Below are 13,130 nucleotides of genomic sequence, written 5' to 3'. Positions count from 1 at the left end.
CTCCCCAAAGACTATGTCCTCGCGAGATTTCCCGAAAAGCAGCGCACCGCAGCACTTGCGCGGTGTAGACTAGTGTGCTTGCTAAACATCATCTAACGTTACCAACTTCCATGTAAAATCTTTGCAGCTTCTTTCGGTAACGTTGATTGTACACCGGAATCTCCGTCACCATGAGTATACTCGCCAAGATAGCAGAGATTGAAAATGAGGTAAGGTATAAGTAGACAGCTGGCTAACCCAATGAATCAGTCACGTTGTGGCTAGCTAAGTGCTAGCTGTTAACTTTAGCAAATATTAGCCTAGCTCCCACAGCTGGGCCTCGTAGTAAACTTTAATATTTTTTTGACAGATTACAGTGTGAAAACGATAGTTGGACAGTTGCTTTACGTGCTCTTTCAACTTGTTAATGTGTTATGAATCAAATGTTAGAATGTAGAGGATGTTGCTATCCCCTAGGTTAGTAACTGTTAGCATAGATACGGTTAGTGCTGACTCCAGATTCGGTTTGACTGGCTGGCAATCAAATTTGCAACCGCGTACAGGTTCTGTGTTGTAATAAATCCCGCATCCACATTCAGAGGCTGTTTCCCTTAGCCCACAAAACATCTAAATTTATTCCTAAATTAGCGTAATATGAAAGTTTTTAGCAGCCAGCGTTTTCGACGAGTCAGTGTGTCCTACCCATAAATTAGGCTACAAAGATGGTGTGTAACAGATTCTGACTTGGAAGCAGTATTACAATACTGTCTTATGGTGGTTATTTTAAGCATTTGAAAGTAACCCTGGACAAGAGTGTTTTTAAACTGGAAGTGCAGTGCAAGGGCTTACCTAGAAATACAGCTAAGTTGCTTGATGTTATAGTTTTCAGCAGAGAGAGTGCAAGAAGAAACATGAACCTAACTGTGATCCTTTAGGGCTGGCGACAACCCCTTACAAGTTAACTTTAGACTGAGGGGCTTGTAAAGGCTCAGCTGAGCAGGTGGTGAAACCGAGAGACCAGGTAAAGGAAAACAGTGTACCTCCCATTAAAAATCAACACATATCAGTTAAGATGATATCACACCCATGGTTTGTAGTCATCATTGTATTATATCCCACTAGCTTGTTACTTTATAGGATAGGTTCCGAATTTTTCAAGTCAGTCTTAAACCAATAGTCCTGTTGCCCATATGTACATTGAAACAGGTTGTGCTTGCTGTAATCATTCTTCCTCTCCATACTGGCCATTAAAAGATCTCTTCCTAATGTACTTCCAGTGTAGGTGATGGGGGACAAAATCTACAGTCCTCTTTGTGTGCAAAAAAAAAGAAGGTAATTTTGTAAGATACCTACTTGATTTGATTAACTCATGCTGCTGAACCTTATATTAGCTATAGATAAACTATCGAATACATTATTTGCACAGGATGACGACTGTTGATTTTGTCCCCCATCACAATACAACAGACTTGAAAAATGGGAACCTATCCTGTAAGTCCATCCCAGGTTTGGTGACTGGAATGAGTACCAGCAGAGCTCTTTCCAGTTCTCAGTGTTCTACAATATTGTGAATCTGAGTCTTTAATGACATTAAATCACATATATATATATATATATATATATATATATATATATATATATATATATATATATATATATAGCTAATAAAGCTGCGGTGTGTTGCAGGAGCACAAGCTATTGTTTTTCTCCAGTTGTGTAATCTTAAATTCTACCTGACTGTAAACTGTCAAAAACTGTATTAAGATACTGCTCACTGCTTACTACAAAACTGTCATGCAAAGAACAAGTATAAGACCTCATGCTGGTATTGTTACTGTTAATTGTAGATGGCCAGAACGCAGAGGAACAAGGCCACAGCTCACCACTTGGGTCTGCTCAAAGCGCGTCTTGCCAAACTGAGGAGGGAACTCATCACACCAAAAGGAGGCAGTGGTGGTGCAACAGGAGAGGGTAAGACTCGTTTTAAATGCTTAGTACAGTTTCTGCTCTTATCTAGGTTTTATTATAAACCTGCTTTTAAGCCTTTTCTGTCAACTAAAGCATCATAGTGGAAATTTGGCTGAATCAAGTTTCTTCTTTTTTTAATTTTTATTTATTTTTCTGTCTTTTAGGTTTCGATGTTGCAAAAACCGGTGATGCTCGTATTGGCTTCGTTGGTTTTCCTTCAGTGGGAAAGTCAACACTGCTAAGTAACCTTGCAGGTGTGTACTCTGAGGTTGCCGCCTATGAGTTTACCACTCTTACGACGGTACCTGGAGTCATTCGCTACAAAGGTGCCAAAATTCAGGTATAAGAATTTCTTATTTGTCCAGTACCTGCAAAAGTGTTATCAGTGTGGTATGTTTAAAGTGGGTTGCTTATTTTACTTTCTTGCTTCTTCCTTCTAAGCTCCTGGATCTCCCAGGAATCATTGAGGGGGCCAAGGATGGCAAGGGCAGAGGCAGACAGGTCATTGCAGGTAAAGATGTGATCAGTGAGGTTTCTGCTAAGACTGAAACAGGCTTTCAGTGACAAAGTAAAATTAGAAAACAAAGGATGATTCCACGTACATTTAGTTCTTTCCCTATCAATATTAATGCAGAAGTGGAATGCTTTTCCAGTCGTTCCATTTAATGAGCCAATTTTCACTTTTGACACTTACTGTGTGCTGCTATGTGCTTCTAATGGCAGCAAAGAGGCAAAATGAAACTTAATCAAGAGTGGAAAGTGATGTTACGAGTTCGTGATTTGGTCAAATTAATTTCCAGCCAAAGGTTTTTTTGACCACTATATGGACAGAAAGACAAACAAGCTTGCTTTAACAAAGTTTTGAATTACTATTGGCTTACAGCTAATGCTTTAGCAAACAACGTACACTGTGACAAACACATGGTTGCATTTAGACATGTTGTGCTCTTAAATAGTGGCAGGAAAAAGTAAAACTTCATGAGTGCTGTTATTGTTAAATGGCTGCAGATATGTACTGTATCCACTACAGAAGCAAGCATCCACTCTGCTGTAACCCCAATGTCTGTTTTTCCTTCCTCCCTCTGTTTTAGTGGCTCGAACTTGCAACCTAATCCTAATAGTGCTCGATGTGTTGAAGCCTCTCGGTCATAAGAAGCTGATAGAACACGAGCTGGAGGGCTTTGGCATCCGACTTAACAAGCAGCCACCCAACATCGGCTTCAAGAAGAAGGACAAAGGAGGCATCAACTTCACAGCTACAGTATGTCTCACACTGAATGACAGCAATTTAAATACAGGAACACAAACTTCTCACAATTTTCACTTCTAAATGAATCACTGAAATGAACAATGTAATGCTGATAAGAGTTTTTAGTTGGTTTTAGTGGCACTACGTGTGCGACAGTCATTCAACCAACTGATGAGCTGGAAAAGTGAGATTATCATAACACGAACCGTCACTCTATAAATTGATAGTCTATTAAAAGATGTCCCTTAATACTGTCATTATTCTGGCATGCAGGATTTTAGTTGTCAGGTTAATCAGTAGCTGGTTGTCAGTTCATTTTGATGGGCTTTTTTCTGGCATCTCATTAGTTTAAACAAACATGTAAAAGCCTTTTAATAACCACTATGTGTATGAAGAAGGTATTTTAAAGGTTTAAATCAAATGCAGAAAACACATTTTTACATAATTATGTCTCATCACCTTGGCAACAAACACTGAAACACTTTTTAATGCTGCTCTCTAGTGGACATGCATACAGTTACACTTAACTAAGTTGCTTCTATACATTTATTCTCTGGTCCTTCTGCAAAATATCAGCATTTGTTTTGTATTTAGTAAATACCATAATTACACATGGCTCTATATTATTTTACTGATACGTCTTCATTACACTGAAAATATATACTTGAAGCATGATGTAAATTGCACAATGTGAAAATTATCCATTAATGCAACTTTTTAATAAGCATCAATTATTTCTGTTTTCTTTGTCTCACTGTTGATTGACACAGTGTTTGTCCTACCTCTCTCTCTCTTTAGTGTGCACAAAGTGAGCTGGATGCTGAAACTGTTAAGAGTATCCTGGCAGAGTACAAGATCCACAACGCCGACATCACTCTGCGCAGTGACTCCACAGCTGATGACCTCATTGATGTGGTCGAGGGAAATCGGTAAGCTGCTGAAGTGCCAGACTGGGCCTTCCTTAGTCATTCCCAGTGGGTGTGGCCTGTTGAAATCTTCAGTCCCATTTCAATTTCCACTACACCAATGCAGATACATTTGAAAATGCTGTTCATGTGTCATACAGGGTTCCAACCACACATTTCAGACCACTTACCTTTTTTTTTTCATACATGTGTATAATGCATTAAGTGTAGTTAAGCAATGTCATCTCTTACTTAAAAACCTATGGGATTACCATTTCTCAATGTAATTAAATATAAAAACTCAATAAATGCGTTCAAATCTAGGTTATGGATAATGTGGGGTGGGGCGTGTGTAGTGGGTCTAACTGTGCGCTAATAGTGTATATTGGAAAAGGACCTCAGTTCCCACTGTCTTTCAGCATTTTATTGCATGGTACCAGACATGGCAACAGCATAACCTCCCTGCAATCATAGAGAAACAAAACATTCACTGGGTCTCTCTTGCATAAATTCACTCTGTGCCATTACAGGGGAAAAGACAGTAATGAAAAGAGAGAGCATAATGCACACCAATATTACAATGTGAATAAAACTCTTATAAAAGAAAGAAATAATCAAATTATGTTCCCGCCCACATACCTGCAAACTGCATTTTGCAAACTGCATTTTGCATAAATGCTCTCTCTGTCTTTGTATCATGCACAGTCACACTCTAGCCTTGCAAGCTACACAGCATCCCTGCCACACACACGACTTGACAAAGTTCTCTTCTACTTAATAGATTTACGTGTGAAAATAAACAAATTTTTAGCTCCAAAATGTAAAAATATCAGTACATTCACGTTAAACTTTCAAGAAACTTTGCATCACAAATATCACAAAACACATAAAGTAAATTAACAGCAAAGAGCATGTGTACCTTCCCAGGGGGAAAGAGTCCCGAACAAAAAGAGGAAGTAAAGCTAGTGGAAGTGCAACACAGTCTTGTTTGTAAATAAAACACGCCAGACTTCCTGTTAAGACACAGAACATTCCCTTTCATGGGAAAGCACTTATATTCTACATGAAAACACATTTCTCCCATTAAAAAAATACATTAACAGAAGTTTGGGAAGTGTCAACATGTACCTTTCAAAATAAAAGTCACCACTAAATCCACATAGGATTCCACAGGAATTTATAATGCTCTGTTCATAATTTAGCACAGCAACATACACAATACTACACATACATTAAAAATTACCTTGCTCAAATAAATAAGCTAAATTAAATGTTTTAACCCTGTCTGCCATGTCTGTTTAATAAGCAAAGGAAAAATTACATTTGCTTTGTATCTGACAACTCAAGCCTGAAACAGCTTACATGTAGTTTAACAGAGGCTACCAGTAAATGCAGTAAAAGGTTGAAAGTAGCTTTGTGTTGTTGGGAATTATTTATTTGTTGTTGGGTTGTTGTTTTTTTTTTCATTTCAATTACAACAGTTGAAACAGACAATACAAAGGTGTGAATTCACTTCTGTCTGCTCTACATCGATGGATGCTGATTGTGCAGCAATTTCATGAACAGCAGCCACTCACAATCTCTTGTCACAACAGGGTCTACATCCCATGCATTTATGTACTCAACAAAATCGATCAGATCTCCATAGAGGAGCTTGACATCATCTACAAGGTGCCCCACTGTGTACCCATCTCGGCCCACCACCGCTGGAACTTCGATGACCTGCTGGAGAGGATGTGGGACTACTTAAAGCTTGTGCGCATGTAAGAGTTGTTTATACAGTCGCCAGTGAATGGAGGTGAAAGACAGTTGGGGATTTTAGTGCAGGATAAAGGAGTGTGTGAAATTTTTGTTGGTTCAGACTGGAGAATTTGACAGTTCATGTGTTCATTTGCAGCTACACTAAACCCAAAGGCCAGCTTCCTGATTACACATCTCCTGTTGTGCTCCCTGATGAACGAACTGCAGTCGAGGATTTCTGCTTGAAGATCCACAAAAACCTCCTCAAAGAATTGAAGTAGTGAGTATTGAAGACTTGGTTTACATTTTCAGTTTTTAAAGGGAATTTCTGTCTCTTAGCACACAGATTTGATCATGCGTGCAGTCTTGAACACTACTCCCTACAGAAGTGTTCTTTTTTTCTCCCCCCTCCATCCTTTTCTTATTATTTTATTATGTCTTAATCCAAACAGGTGGCGTTAGGTTTATTCAGTATATCTTAAAGGGACAGTTTAAAAATATATATTTTTCCTCTTACCTTTTAGTGCTATTTTTCCGTCTAGGTTGTTTTGGTGAGTTGCTGAGTTTTGGCGTTATCGGCCGTAGAGATGCCTGCATTTTTATATATATATATGTGTATATATATGTATATGTATATATATGTATATATATGTATATGTATATATATGTATATATATATATATATATATATATATATATGTATATATATATATATATATATATATATATATATATATATATATATATATATATATATATGTATATATATATATATATATATATATATATATATATATATATGTATATATATATATATATATATATATATGTATGTATATATATATATATATACATATGTATATATATATGTATATATATATATATATATATATATATATATATATATATATATATATATATATATATATATATATATATATATATATATATATATATATATATATATATATATATATATATATATATATATATATGTATATATATATATATATATATATATATATATATATATATATATATATATATGTATATGTATATATATATATATATATATATATATATATATATATATATATATATATATATATATATATATATATATATATATATATATATATATATATATATATATATATATATATATATATATATATATATATATATATATATATATATATATATATATATATATATATATATATATATATATATATATATATATGTATGTATATATATATATATATATATATATATATATATATATATATATATATATATATATATATATATATATATATATATATATATATATATATATATATATATATATATATATATATATATATATATATATATATATATATATATATATATATATATATATATATATATATATATATATATATATATATATATATATATATATATATATATATATATATATATATATATATATATATATATATATATATATATATATATATATATATATATATATATATATATATATATATATATATATATATATATATATATATATATATATATATATATATATATATATATATATATATATATATATATATATATATATATATATATATATATATATATATATATATATATATATATATATATATATATATATATATATATATATATATATATATATATATATATATATATATATATATATATATATATATATATATATATATATATATATATATATATATATATATATATATATATATATATATATATATATATATATATATATATATATATATATATATATATATATATATATATATATATATATATATATATATATATATATATATATATATATATATATATATATATATATATATATATATATATATATATATATATATATATATATATATATATATATATATATATATATATATATATATATATATATATATATATATATATATATATATATATATATATATATATATATATATATATATATATATATATATATATATATATATATATATATATATATATATATATATATATATATATATATATATATATATATATATATATATATATATATATATATATATATATATATATATATATATATATATATATATATATATATATATATATATATATATATATATATATATATATATATATATATATATATATATATATATATATATATATATATATATATATATATATATATATATATATATATATATATATATATATATATATATATATATATATATATATATATATATATATATATATATATATATATATATATATATATATATATATATATATATATATGTATATATATATATATATATATATATATATATATATATATATATATATATATATATATATATATATATATATATATATATATATATATATATATATATATATATATATATATATATATATATATATATATATATATATATATATATATATATATATATATATATATATATATATATATATATATATATATATATATATATATATATATATATATATATATATATATATATATATATATATATATATATATATATATATATATATATATATATATATATATATATATATATATATATATATATATATATATATATATATATATATATATATATATATATATATATATATATATATATATATATATATATATATATATATATATATATATATATATATATATATATATATATATATATATATATATATATATATATATATATATATGTATATATATATATATGTATATATATATATATATATATATATATATATATATATATATATATATATATATATATATATATATATATGTATATATATATATATATATATATATATATATATATATATATATATATATATATATATATATATATATATATATATATATATATATATATATATATATATATATATATATATATATATATATATATATATATATATATATATATATATATATATATATATATATATATATATATATATATATATATATATATATATATATATATATATATATATATATATATATATATATATATATATATATATATATATATATATGTATATATATATATATATATATATATATATATATATATATATATATATATATATATATATATATATATATATATATATATATATATATATATATATATATATATATATATATATATATATATATATATATATATATATATATATATATATATATATATATATATATATATATATATATATATATATGTATATATATATATATATATATATATATATATATATATATATATATATATATATATATATATATATATATATATATATATATATATATATATATATATATATATATATATATGTATATATATATATATATATATATATATATATATATATATATATATATATATATATATATATATATATATATATATATATATATATATATATATATATATGTATATGTATGTATATATGTATATGTATATATGTATATGTATGTATGTATGTATATGTATATGTGTATATGTGTAGTTACCTTACACCAGAATGATAAGTGTTCATCAAATGGTTTAAAACAATACGGTCGCTTTAATCACAGCCATCGCCCTCTTTATGACGCGGTACGCCAGATAAGCATTCATTTGAGAGTCTGGATTAGGATCTGAGATGATGTGTCGCACCACCATCTCCAAATGGGAGAGCTAACATCATCCATCAGTCAATATGTTAATGCTGCTGAGCATTACCCGTCCTCCAGGGAATGAATGGGTCAAACAGTGACACACGATTTGAAAGCCTTTGTAACTAAAGGATGTCATTTTACCCTGTAGGTTACTTTATAGTGCAGAACCATTGTTGCTGTAGCAAAGAAAGAATAATAATAACTGTATAAATTCTTTTCTGATGTAATTAAGGTGTGGATTACCGCATGTTAAGCTCTTTCATCCTTTTTTGTGGTTCTATAAGGTAGTGTAAAATGAAACATTACTGCCTGAAAGGAATCATTCATGTCCAATAATTTCAGTCATTTTTTTTACAGTGCACTTGTGTGGGGAGCATCTGTGAAACACAATCCTCAAAAGGTGGGAAAGGACCACGTGTTGGAGGATGAAGACGTTATCCAGCTGGTGAAAAAGTAAATGGAGTCCTTCACTGCATGGCCTGTGTATCACAAAGTGTTCTATACAGTTGCTCAGTGAATCACAAATATATCCTTTAGAGCATCTGTGTTGTATGGTTCCCAGTTTTCTTGCTCTAATTTAAAAACAAAAATGACATGAATTTAAGTGTCACATTTAAAAGAACCTACAGTACTTAACACCATGAATAGTTCATATTGAATATTGGTTAAGGTTTGCATTAAAATCTGAAAAATCTGTACAATAAAAACTAAGGAATCCTGCTGTTTTCATTCTTGTGCAACCTTTTTTTTTTTTTTTTAACATTTATATCATCATTTCACGTAAATGTTAGCATAGCCAGGCACACTTTTTCTCTATTTAAATCAAGATGATATAATGTGCTTCATGTGGTCTGCACAAAAGCGTTATAGACATGTTGCATCATTGCTACATGGTCTCCCTCAGAAACACACCGGCACTAAGCAACAGACAACAACCACAACCATTACCACAACCATTTCAGTCTTGCTCAGAGGGGGAAAACAGTCTCATTCGACAGCCCTGTACAGCTAAGTGATTTATGTGACATTGATGATGAAGGCAGTTATTCAGGCTGGTGGACCACCCCCTCTCTGTGGTAGGGATGGCCACTCAGGTTAATCAGTTCATTCACTCAGACACAGTCTGGGGACATCATAAGCCAGCTGTTCACAACGCACAAGACTCCACAGTGCAAAATAAAGAGCATTTCATCAGAGCTGGGAGCACTTCTGGAAGCTTGCTTTATCTATTGTTGATATGTTGCAACCTGCATGAAGTGTAGTGGCCATTTTGTGTCTGAGCGCCTGGTACTAGCCAGTTATTGCAGTGGATGGCGCCAGTGCATACACAAGTATATAGACCATGGTATGATATAGTCAGACTGGAAATTTGAAGAGTAAAGACACTGATATGATACACTTAATCGAACCAAACAATAAAACTACAAACAATTCAGCTTAACCTTCCCAAAGGTAAATGAGCTTGTTTCATAGCATATTAAATATGCTGCATATGTGTGGTGCTTGCCTTTATAATTCGAGCTTTGTCTGGTTAAATAAACTGACTCTTACATTTCATCTGTACATAAAATGTATCAAACAGAAAAGGGTAGGTTATGTAAAGATATACAAAAGCACTTTGCAATACAAAATATCCAGTATACAGAACAGCAACTTTAACAGTCTTCAGCCTATCAGCATTTACCAAAAAGAACATGTATGAAGTCATACAATACACAACAGCAGAGAAAAATCTCAATATTTGATGCAAATGAAATATGGTTGAGGAGAAAAACCCTTTGCAAGACCACAAAAATAATCTGCTCATATATAAGAAGTCATTTAATTGTCAGAAATGGTATCAATATTGTCCATTAATGATTGGTTACACTGTCTGATTCTGAACAGTGTTAGTCTTGGATGTTGGATGTGGATTTAGATATGCAACAGGATTCAAGTTAATGGATATTTAAAAAGCCAATGTGCAAGAGAGACAACATGCTCACAACACTTACTACAACACTATAATGGTCAATAAGGATGCAATCGAGTGTATTTGATGTTATAGACTACAGTTCTTACTGAAAGAATAACCACTTTTTAGGAAAAGCTGCAGTGGTTGAGGGTATTGCCTGCCTGTCCCGCAGCAGGATCAACCCTCCTCAGACACCACCTCTTCCCCACCCCCTTTTACCCTGTAAATTATAGCAGCACTTTAGCTAATGAAAGAGTTGAAGACTGGGCACTAATAAAAGCCATTAAGTGAATAAAGCACTTCCCCCTCTAACAAAATTAAAGAATCTACCCATTTGGAGAGGAAGGACTCTGTATTAATATTTATGAAATGCGGAACCGGTGGCCCCCCCAAACTCCCCAACCCATGTCCAATCCCAGCCTGACCAAGTCCTCCTTGCCAGTGCACCTATCCCAAGAGAACATCACCAACCCCTCCTAGATAGAAGGAGGGGCAGGAGATAGGGACTTGAAGGGTGCTGAGGACGCAGTCAGGACAGTCTGCCTCCAGTAGAGCAAGCAGGAAGACCCCAAGACAGCTCAGAGCACCCAATCTTTGTCTTCATCGCCCCTCAACTGGCTGCAACTAACATCGACTTTGGGGCCAGAGGAAAGGTGGGAAGTGACTTTCCAAAGACATCAGCTGGAGGTTGTCAGTAAAATACAAAGTAAGTTATGACGTCTCTTATTTGTAGTGTTGCGTTGATAGTTTGTTGGGTTGGTCACTATGACCTTTAGTCTAAAGAATTTGATATTTAATATTTTTTAATCAGATGTTTTTAATGATAAATGATATAAGAAACATTTAAACATTCTTTAGTCAAATTTAGAACTAGATTTTGAGATGCATGAGTTTGAACTGCAACTCCGGAAAGATCTCAATTGTGGCAATCCCTGTCAATTTTTTGAAGCAAGAAAGAAACAAGGTAAGGATGCATAATATGTATCACAATCATCCATGCATAAAAAACCATCACACCATCCCATCAGCCACACTGCATTCCCTTTGAAACATCCTCATTGTTCTGAAAAACAGAGGTCTGTTTCACCGCCACTGCCCACCATTTTCACCCCAAGTCCTCCCATTTTTGTGCCATTTGGTCACAACAAATGCAGGGTTTCTCTTTGGTGCATAAATATGCATTACTGAGTAATTTCATCACACAAAGTGGTTCAGTTGCCAGAGCTCTAAGTTAATTATTGCACCATGCCTTCTCATTTTAGTAAGATGTCCCAGGGGAGCCACAAGAGAAGGTAACAAGATTGTCAAACCTTTTGGAGAAACAGCTCTCTTAGCTTGATGGTATCATGACTCTTGACATTGCACTCAGTGACCGTTAATATAGTTAGGACTAAAATGTCAGGAGAGGTTGTGTCTTTACTCTGAGAAGATGGTAAATGTCCTCAGATGGACCACAGCAATATAGCAATAAGTTTCATTCTTGAGTCCACTGGTATCAGTGGCCACCAAGACTTATTTTTTAGTCAATTGCTTGTAAAATTTCAGAGAGTGGACTCTATGAGA

General features: G+C 30.3%; 1 protein-coding gene across 1 annotated transcript; it reads left to right on the top strand.

The window, feature by feature from the left end:
* The first annotated feature begins 28 nt into the window (after positions 1–28).
* On the top strand, positions 29–10,342 carry drg1 (developmentally regulated GTP binding protein 1). The gene is made up of 9 exons (XM_044175189.1): positions 29–209; positions 1,827–1,950; positions 2,112–2,287; positions 2,389–2,458; positions 3,039–3,208; positions 3,995–4,125; positions 5,697–5,864; positions 5,999–6,121; positions 9,971–10,342. Exons 1-9 carry the CDS (start codon positions 171–173, stop codon positions 10,068–10,070), a joined length of 1,101 nt encoding a protein of 366 aa, XP_044031124.1. The 5' UTR covers positions 29–170; the 3' UTR covers positions 10,071–10,342.
* The last annotated feature ends 2,788 nt before the right edge of the window (positions 10,343–13,130 follow it).

This window comes from Siniperca chuatsi, linkage group LG18 (assembly GCF_020085105.1).
Source record: "Siniperca chuatsi isolate FFG_IHB_CAS linkage group LG18, ASM2008510v1, whole genome shotgun sequence".
Classification (NCBI taxonomy): domain Eukaryota; kingdom Metazoa; phylum Chordata; class Actinopteri; order Centrarchiformes; family Sinipercidae; genus Siniperca; species Siniperca chuatsi.
The sequence above is the reverse complement of the archived record's forward strand: the minus strand, read 5'-3'. Positions and strand labels throughout refer to the sequence as shown.